The sequence below is a fragment of the Xenopus laevis genome, chromosome 2L (assembly GCF_017654675.1).
Source record: "Xenopus laevis strain J_2021 chromosome 2L, Xenopus_laevis_v10.1, whole genome shotgun sequence".
NCBI classification, from domain to species: Eukaryota; Metazoa; Chordata; class Amphibia; order Anura; family Pipidae; genus Xenopus; species Xenopus laevis.
In genome coordinates, this window is record NC_054373.1 from 99,699,471 (window position 1) to 99,710,061 (window position 10,591).

The 10,591-nt window shown below is 39.2% G+C and overlaps 1 protein-coding gene across 1 annotated transcript in view; it reads right to left on the reverse strand.

Moving 5' to 3' along the window:
* doc2b.L (double C2-like domains, beta L homeolog) overlaps positions 1-10,011 on the reverse strand; it is a 244,718-nt gene extending 234,707 nt beyond the window's left edge. Inside the window, exon 1 of the mRNA XM_018246910.2 lies at positions 9,474-10,011. Within this exon, the coding sequence (XP_018102399.1) occupies positions 9,474-9,792 (319 nt within the window). The 5' untranslated portion in view covers positions 9,793-10,011. The remainder of the gene's footprint in view (positions 1-9,473) is intronic.
* Positions 10,012-10,591: the final 580 nt, after the last annotated feature.

Here is a 10,591-nt window from a genome sequence, read left to right on the forward strand (position 1 = left end):
TTGTGCCTTTATATGGTCACAGAACAACCCCTCAGTGACTTCTAATATCCTTATCATTTACAGTAGGGGGTACATTATCCCTTATAATACATGAGTGATACTCAGAGTTCCCTGTATAACTCAGCCGGCAGCAGTTCTAGAGGTACCCAAGTTAAGTGCAGCACCGCAGGGCCTGTCTTATCAAGTGTGGGGCTATTTTGGTGGGGACCCTTAGACTGAGTTGCCAGCTGACATACCACAGGGACTCCAGTGCCTGTCTCTGCTTCTCTCCTGCTAACTGTTGCTGTAACCCTGCCTTTTAGTGATGTTGCGGGCCGACCCGAGGCCCGCGGGTCGGGCGGGTTCAGGCTGACCCCTGGACAAAATGCACGGGTCGCGGGCGGGTGCGGGTTGAGCTCTTCTGCTGCTCTCCCAGCCGACCAAGTACTGCCGGTTTCTGGCTTCCGGCACCGGAATATATAGACTTCCACCTGCCCTGCCCCACCTGTGACGTCACTGCGGGGCGGATCTATAAATAAAGGGGAGCAGCGGGCCCGGGTTGGGTGCGGGTAGGGAGCGGACGGGTTAGGGTCGGGTGCGGGAGCGGGCGGGATAGGGTCAGTTGCGGGTCGAGAAATTCTCGACCCGCACATCACTACTGCCTTTGTACCGTATCACTTCCTTGTTTCATTAGCCCTAGCACTTAATGGAACATAGTGGCCCACAACTATTTCATACTATCACAGCCCACTGCCGAAGAATTACAGAAAGAAAAGAGGAGAGATACTTTCTACTTTTTTCAAATTCTCACTCATAACCCTTCATTTTTACACCCTTCACCATTTAGCTTTACTTTTTTCCAGATTTCTCTCCTTTCATTCCTTATTCTGCTTCCCCATCTTCACTGCTATTTATTTTGCCCCTTTATTTTTTATTAGATCAGCCTCTCCTTTTTTTTCAATTGTTTTGTCTGCACAGTGCAAAAAAAAAAAGGTTAATTGCCTCTTACTGTAGCAGGGAGCATTGCGTTCAGGCACAGCACAGGCAGGCCAGCAGCAATCAGCATAAATATGATCCGCACCTAGTGTGCTGCAGCTGTCTGTGCTGATGCGGGCGCGCAGAGACAGGGGACTGAAAGGCCATGCTGAAGGCCCTGTTCCTCCGGCTTCCACTGTGAACGCAGCAGCAGAGAACGGAGAGATGTGGGAGGGGCGGAGCCACAGTGGGAGCTAGGACGGAGGAGCGGTCCTAGAGCCCTCCAGATGCATTGAAAGGTACAGTAAATTCTAATAAGTATTATTTCTCAGGAGCGGCCCACATAAGCAAAATATAGAGCGGCCCTTAGGGCAAATGCCCGACCACACAGATTGCCAGTCCGGGCCTGGTTGAGTACTAGTTAAACCAAAAACAGCAATTATGACAAGTGAACCAAATCCAATGATATAGCTTGCATGTTATTCAGAGATTTTTGTTATCATCAAGAAATGCTATAGAGGAGTTAGTCACTATGTGGCAGACAAGAACTCTACAAGTTTTCTACGAAAAGAGTCTGCTGGAAATGTCAAAAGCAACAGATAAATCCAAATGGATTAGTAAAAAGAAAGGGCCTTGGACATGGTTGTAGTAAACTGAGTATATCAGTGCGGTCTCAGTGGAATATACCGAAAGTGAACTCCATGATTCAGTAGTAGTAGCGATCCTAGAGGGGGGCGGGCCCTGGTGCGTGATGCGCCGCCGGGCCCCGCCCCCCTCCGTACGCCACATTTGGCTGCATTTTCAGCGGCGAACGGACTGCCGGGGGGGCCCTGAGGGGGTGCGGGCCCTGGCCCGCTCGCACCCCCTGCTCCCCCGGTAGTTCCGCCACTGAGATGAATCAGACTGTTGCAAAGTAGCTGTTGTAGCTGTTTTGAGGCAAAAGACTTTTTGAAGATGGAAGAAAAGGTTCAGAGGTAGAATTCAATTTGAAAAAGCTAAATACTGTATGCATTGCAGATTTAAGCAGGTTAAGTACTGTACTATAGTAGAATTAACCTGGTACCTTTTATGTTACAGTACATTTTACATTATAGGCAGCTCGTCTTTTTGTTTACATTATACTAAACCAAAAAACAAATTACTTGTTTTAATTATTTTAGATTTTTCTTGCATGTATCGTCAATATATTTTTTTCAGCATTCTTGTCTTCTGTAATATTATATATTAGGATGATGTTCTTGGTTGTTAAATCTATTCTCAGGTGCAAGATTCCTGCATGTACACAATGTACCATGTGTCATTATTATTTTTTTCATAACCTATTGTGTAACACTGTATAGAATTATCGTTGCCTCATGGCAGTACATATATAGTATGTATATATATTTCAGCAAAGAGTTGATACTTTTACAATCAAAAACACAGTTGAAAGCACCTCAGAGCTACATATACACAGGTTAAGGAACAATGTAAATGCCACATGCTGCAGAAGTTATTATGCTAAACTGGGATTAACCTACTCAGGACATGGTAAGTCATTTGATTGATTTAAAGCTGAGCGTTTACGTTATTTATTTTTGGTAAACGTCAAAAAAATACTTGTGCACCTAAGTACACTAAAGGAATTCTGAAAAAATCGGTTAGAAAATACTTTATTTATTCTATAATCACCATTAATATGTATTAATAATTGTGCTTTATCACGTATTAAATATGGCATGTAAAAAAACTAAATCATCTTCATCAACTTAAAGTATACAGTTAATTTTTTGGGTTCATTCAGTCATCTTTTTCCATGAATGTGAACTCTTCTATCCCTTCTAGTATAGTTTATGTCCAAAATAATTGATTAGAGCATTCATTCTATACATGCTTTCTATTTCTGTAAATTTATTTTTGGAAGATTAAAAAAGCCCAAAGTCTCCTTTGCTGTCTTGCCTTCTAAAAGGGAAAACACTAAACAAATTGAAAGGGAAGAATATATGCTCTTTCATCTGTTAGTTGTCGATGTGGCTCAGCTGTTTGGTGCCTCAAGGTAATAACAGATCTGTGAGTTGCAAATACAAACCTTTCCATCTACACAGGCATCCCATCCTTGTAATCATGGCTGATATACTCATCACTGAAATATAAATGTGTTTTGCAGCAGATATTTATTTTCAAGTTTATCACCTGATGTTGTTTAGTAATGCAAAATGTATTTATGAAATGGAAATTTAATTTCATCTCAAAGCAGAGCAATACAGTAGCAGGAGGCAAAAAAAATTACATATGTCTGAATAGGATTGTTAGCGAGCTGCCTAAATTCCATACAGGATGATGACACAGCAGTCTGACAGCTGAGTGAAGTAATGCTTATCTTTGTGACTTATCAAATTAAAATATATATTTGGAATTAAAAAAACTTATTTTACTCTGAAGCAATGAAAGTGTCAGACTACATTAAATAAAATTCTCATTTTGCCTGGAGTACTTACAAATATTGCAAAAGCCCATGTCGAGATTTACTCTACTCAGTTTAAGGCCTTGGAGGCCAAAATTGTGTGGCCCTCAGGTCTGGGCTCGAAAAGGATGAAGGCTGTTGAAGTTAGAGATAGGAGAAATGTTTCGTAACGGTTTGATAACTTTACAATAAAGTAAACAATTTAGTGAAAAAGTGACCAAAAGAGAAATCATAGAAAATTGTTACATGGAAAATTCATGACAATTTCTAGGTCTAGTGCTCATTGTTTGAAAACATTTCCATCAAGTTGCCATCCAAAAAATCTTTAGTTTATTGCACGAAACACAGCGCAGATCAGGATTCAGAATATCTTTGGGACGTCTCCCATTGCCTTTTATACAACCTCGGCAGTTCTGAAATGCCGGATTTTTGGATTCTGATTTTTTCAATCCTCGGGGTATAATCCTGAAAAAATTCAAGTTGTTTTTCACAAAAATTCAGATTTTATAGTATAGTAGTATTTTTGTTTTTGGCATTCTGACTTTAATAAATAACCACATTGGTATTTGTGACCCAGTAAGTTTTAGAAGGCCCACATCAAAGCTTATGCAAAAGATTAAAATTAAAATGGCATATAATTTGACCCAGGACTGACATATTAGGTAATTACCTGCACAAAGTTTGTGACATCTGAAATTATTCTGGAATGCTAGGAAAGAATGGTGTATTGTGGGTAAAAATATGTTGAACTGAAATTATTTTTTGCACTTTTGAAAATGTGGTAACACCCTGTCTATTCAATGCCATATACCAATATATGATACAATAGTGAACAATGTGCTGTCTGTGAGCTGATTAATAGTATTGTAATTGTACTGCAAATTTCCATTACCTATAGAAGTAAAGTTTGGTAGCAGTAACAAAGTAATCTGGTTACATCATACAAATATAGCACAGATATCATTCTGGTTTCAGCCAAAAACATCAAACTCCCATTTGACCTAAACCATATAACCAAAAGAAAAGTCAATGCAACAACTTTCTTGGATTAGACCACTCTAGGGTGGTGCATATATTATCCATATAGACAAAAAGGAAATGCCGGCTCCAATCTCTTCTGGACTAATTATTTTATATATATAGAGCAAAACCACTTTTAAACTTGCGGGTAAAATCCCCATTAACTGCTCAAATAATTAAATGATTATATCGATATGAACCACCGGGTAATCCTTACCAAGCGGAAATATCTGACCTGGGTGTCCAAACCCCAGGCCCGTCACTCGAATTACTTTAGGTAGTAGAAAACAGCCAAAGAGCTTTTCACTCACCGAGTTAGCCGGATGGCCCGGGTGCCGTGCCCCGAACCCGTAGCTTAGGCAAAATCAATCTTCAAGAAAAATCAGCACGCACTCCTGCAACCATGGCCATGGAGGTTAAAAATGTAACTAGGACGCATTTCTTTTAACTAATATGGAATAAAGTTACATTTTTAACCTCCATGGCCATGGTTGCAGGAGTGCGTGCTGATTTATTTTGGTGCATATATTAACTTACCCATAATGATAAAACAACATTCAGGGGTTCTTTATCAAAGGTCAAGATTTCAGGGGGAAAAAAACTTTTCAGGCAAAACCCTCCGAAAAAACTCAAACAGCAAGCAGGCTGTTAGCTGCCTCAAATGGTTCAATAAACCTCTGCCATCGACTTCTACATGATTTCGACAGGTTTTAGGTGGTGTATTTTTGGATACAAGCTATTTCCAGGGCTGGGGTATAATAAATTTTGAATATTCAAGTTTTTTTAAAAAAAACTTGAGAACTCGAATTTTCATAGAAAAAACAACTCAAACCTTAATAAGTGCAATGTTAAAGGGGAACTCCACAGAAACATAACTTAAGCTTTTTGAAAATTAAACATAACTTCAAGCAACTTTGCAATATACATCAATTAAAAAATATGCAGACTTTTTATGATTTGTATTGGTTTCTAACAGTTGCCTAGCCCCCTGCTCTCCTGCTGAGCTGGCTGACTACTTTGCTGAGCTGACTGACTACTTTGCTGAGCTGACTGACTATTGTTACTTTGTATCAGCAGCCAGCTGTCCTTAGCCTGCATCCTCCAAACCCCACAATTCCCTGCACACGTGATTTAAATAAGGAACGGAACATCACAGTGCAATGCATTGTGGGTAATGTAGTTCCTGCATGCTGTCTGTAAGCTGTGGAGAAGTTGTTACAATAATATGTAACATCAGTGTTTAGAGTCTCCTTCTCTGCCCCAACCGCTCGGCCTAGGGGCGCCCGCCCGAGAAATCCGGGCTTGCATATGATGCAGAAAGAGAAGAACTGTTAAACAGTTGGCTTTCAGCATAGAAAATGGCATTTAAACAAACTTTTTGAAGAAACAGGTAACTGTGATATATTAAGGGGTTTCTGTGTTATGTGGGCTCTTTTGGTTTTGGTTTGGAAGCCAGAGTTCCCATTTAACTAGAATTAACTCTTGCCATACACTTGCTGTTTGTGACAATCTCCCAATAAAATAACACAGTTCTTATCTTGCACAATGAATATACAGTAAAAAGATTAGAATGCATGACAGTGAATGTATATGTAGATTATAAATTTGATCTAGATTACCATCCATATGATGCACACTATTGTATTTCTATGTATCCATATACATATCACTTTGTTTCAAGCTGAATTAAAGAGGAACTTCACTTCCTGCTTATGTTTTTATGATGGACAATGACCCTAATGATTCCTACTGCTGTGGTCAACTTTGAAAGCATGGATCATTATTATTCTGCTGAAACTCTAAGTTAAATAATTTGAGTACGGGTATATATATTTGAGTATTTGAAATACTGCATTAATATTTTCTATATTTCTCCATTAAGCATTTAAGCAATGTGATTTATACTATAGGTACTATAATGATTCAAGAGTAAAAATTACAAAAGGATATTGTTCTTCCAAGAGGACTATTGCATGAGATTTATCCATATCCTATCATATCACATATACAGTTTAAAAGTTCAGTTGAAGTTTTAAAAGAAGCACAATATTTTTGAAGGACTGGAAAACATTCCATTGAAACAAACTGATAGTGATTCATATATCACAAATGGCATAATACAACTTCTTGATACAATGATGAAAAAAAACGTTAAAAAAAATCTGATCCTAAAATGCAGAGAAGCACAGCGGAGCTCCAGGGCACCATCTTCCACCGATTTGTATTTTTTGCCGATTTGAGCATGAGCAGTTGAAGCCGATTCCTGACTTGGCCCAACTGCTTTGTGCCAGAGTAGAGTCCCAAGCTACCATGCAGCTGCTCTGCATTTTAGGGTCAGATTTTTTTTAACGGCTTTTTTTACTAACGCACAGTGAGGGGAGGGAGAGGGGATGGGGGCAATGCCAGGTAGTTAAGGGGGCCTTTTTTGGTACTGGGGGTTTAGTTCTTTAACACACCAAAAGATTCTTCCTGGGGTTATCTCTGCCATCATTTTTGTCGAGACACAAGTGATGTCATGTCTACATGTCCACTCAACCCAATGTTGATAGGAGGAAAAAAAACAGTTTGGAAAACAAATTAACCTCGTTAAAGAGAGTATAAGGAAGCACTTTTAGCAACATTGCAGTTAATGACAGTTGTTAATTAGTGCCAAAAAAATGTATTTTGTAGTTAAAAAATTTCACTTTAAAGAAACAAAAACACCAAAAAATTGTTTTAAAGTAAAGAAAATATCATGTACTGTTGACCTGCACTGGTAAAACTGCCGTGTTTGCTTCAAAAACACTACTATATTTTTTCTACTTATTTTTAAAAAGGGGCTATATAGCCCAGGTTCAATAGTGGATAACAGATAACACCATTATGTTCTACAGAGCTTATCTGCTATCTGCTGTGTAACCTGAGTAGTTTCTCCTTTGAATGGCTGCCCCCATTGCTACACAGCAGTTCATTTATATTATCAATCATGTTAACGTAAGTGTTTCTGAAGCAAACACATCTGTTTTACCAGTGCAGGGCAACACTTTTAATTTAAAACACTTTCATTTATTGATGTTACTCTTCCTTTAAGAGTATCCATCCCTGATACTACATAAACTAGCCTAAATATACAGGGTAATCCTACAATGTATGGTAAACAAGAGCAGCCACAGAGTGCAAATGTGAAAACACCTGCCAGGAAAGGTCTGGAAAGTCTTTAGGCACAGGTTTTAGTTTTAGAAACTGACACTATGGATAAACCATGAAATATGAGCTCAGAAGGGTGGAAATCAAGTGTAGATTATTATCACATCCCTTAAAAAGAAAATAAACCCCTGATAAAAAAAAAATCTTACAAATGTGATAGATTATATTGATGGCAATTGATTTACATAATAAGACCCAACTCTTGTTTACTAAACCATTCATCTGCTTTTCTGGATTATCAGACACTTTTCAGTTAGACAGATATTTGTATCAACTGCTCAATAGTATTTAGGAAGATATTAAGATATTAAGATATTGTGGCATTCCTTTGAAGTGGCTTGTAAGCTACTATAATCAGAATTAACAATGTTCTGGCAAAAATGATATGTTTTTAAAAAGAAGAATGGATTTGACACAGACTAACTTGTGCTGTTAGTCAGCTGAATTGTGCAAAAAAAATTAATCAAGTGTCAATAAGGGGTTAGCAATATAGCCCACAGTCATAAGTGTTGGGGGAGTCTAAGACAAAAAAAAAGACTTTAAGATTTTAAGACTTTAAGATTTTATTTGTTTCACTAAAATCCCGGTGTTGCTGGTCTTTTTGAATATAGTTATTAAAGTACCATCTCTTGTAAAATATAAGGATATTATAGGTTACCAAGGAGTTTCATGACCAGCACGAGGCTGAAGCATATAATTTACAAGATATTCATGGCTTTTGTGTATTATATATAAATAATACCCACATATGGCCCTGTAACTTGTTGAAATCCTAGCCATTGGCCGTCAGTGGTTGACAGGATTGGGCAACATTGGCATAAGGTACTGTTATTCCTATCTTACTCTCTTGCACCTACAATAACGAATGATAAAGGTTTAAGCATTAGAGATTGAGTGCAGATTGCTTGAATGTTTTCCCAGAATGCATAACTGGAGGATGTTCCAAATGAGTGACAGCCCTGAAGTGATTTGGGGATTATAGCTATAAATTAGGTGGAAAACTCACCCAAAAACACTAAAATAAGCCTTTCATCCTAAAACCTATCAATACTTTAGTACTCTAAATGGCAGCCTCTATCGCTTAACATTTCCAGTTGCATTCAACAGTTGCTGACAGAAATACTGCCTTGCTTAGTAACAATAGACAAGCGAGCCTGCTGTATAACAAGCCGGAGCTGAGAAAGATCACAGGCACCTTCAGCTGCTCAGCAGGTTTAGGACAGCTGGAAAACAGCTCTGAATGAGAAGCTTTAGTCAGTCAGGCAAAACACACACACATCATTCTCATTAAATGTGTCGGAAAATCAACAATCAACACAGAGCAACTGGTGGTTTGTCTTCACCTTTTGTACAACCTGATTTCCTGATTGTCATGTCAGTGACCTGCCTTGATGTTTTCAGCAAACAGACACATAAATGATGTCATTATTAAAGATGTCAAGGTAATTCTGTTGCCTTGTCAGGTCTTTTGCATTTCACTTTCCTGGCGTTTGTCTCTAGTGCTTCTGTTCCAAAGAATGGAAAGCAAAACGAAAGGAGGGGGGGGGGATGCCACGAATTAACATAAATTCCAAACAAACCATATCAGAGCCAGATGCAGTACATTTCGCATCTCAAATACAGAGGGTTCTCTGCTATTGCTAAAAAAGCAGTCAGAAACAGTAGAGAAAGTTATATTGCTATGATTTTATGTAATCAGAGGAATAGTATATGCCATTGTACATCAGAGCTTTAGATACAAGTACAAACGACAGACCATTGTCAGTCAAATGTAAATGGTTTATGTACACTTTGATTTTATGGTGAAGAAACATTTTAATAAGACATTTAAACAAAAAGTAAGGAGTAAAGTTAAAAGCAGGCAACTTACTGCAGTCATCAGACTCATATCCATCCAGGTCCCCTTCCTCTTCATGTTTGGAAGGTGCAGTGGAAGCAGTTCCATAGGCTCCAAATAATTTGTCCACATCCTCTTCTTCCTCCTTGGAACTTTCACAAGGGCTTACAGAAGGTTGGTTCACATTAGATTTCAGGGAGTTAGCACGAGTCACAGCTGCTGGAATACCACGGGGAAACCGAGGGAAATAATCAGAGATTTGTTTGATAGGCTTGATGGGACCTGGGCAGACATCAATGGCCATATGCTCTTGGATGCTTATGGTCATTTTCTCTCCTTTTCGGAGTGTCATGCATGCGATTCTGCTCTGAAACCCAAACCAAAGAATGGATTGAAGGGAGAGGCTGCCTTCTTGAAGTTTAGCTACATAAATGAACGCAGGCAGCCTGTAGGCAGCAAGGTCACAGATGCTGCAGCAGATTATGTTGCTCTCACTCTTAGACTTTCAGACACCTTGTGCATACTGCCTGTAGCTCCAGCAGTCACAGACGCTCTTTATCCTGCCTGTGTGGCTGCTAAGCTTAAGCATGAGTGAGAGAAACACTGACAGGCAGGGGGAGGTGTCTTCTGAGTGATGTCACTTGGTAGCAACCAAGGAAAATGCAGGAAGCAAAGGAATGAGGGATGGGCAGGTGCATTCAGCAACACCTTCCAACCTGTCGGCATCATTAGCAGCACTGCCTGCCACGGCAACTGACAAGGAAAAGACAGGAGCCACATCACTTCCAAACTACTTTTTCAGAAGCACCTTAAACAAAATATTGTTAAGGTGCTTCTCTCTTCTACCAGAGAGCAAAAGCTAACTGCTTTTCGAGACTTGATGCTTTCTGAAAGGAAAAGGTTAATGCCACGTTAGAGGCGACAGAATACAAGTGATGTTCAGGTTTAGCTCAGCCTTTCACTTCGTTGCTGTGTGAAATGGTTGCTAAAAAATAAAAACAGCAACGGAATAAATTAACAGTGAACGGATTATCTATATGAACATGCAGCAATAAACAAAGGAGATTGTTAGAGATGCTCAAATTAAAAGCTGTCTTTTTCCAGGTTATTTTCCCAGGCATCCTAACACAGGACACAGGATAATGTTGGGG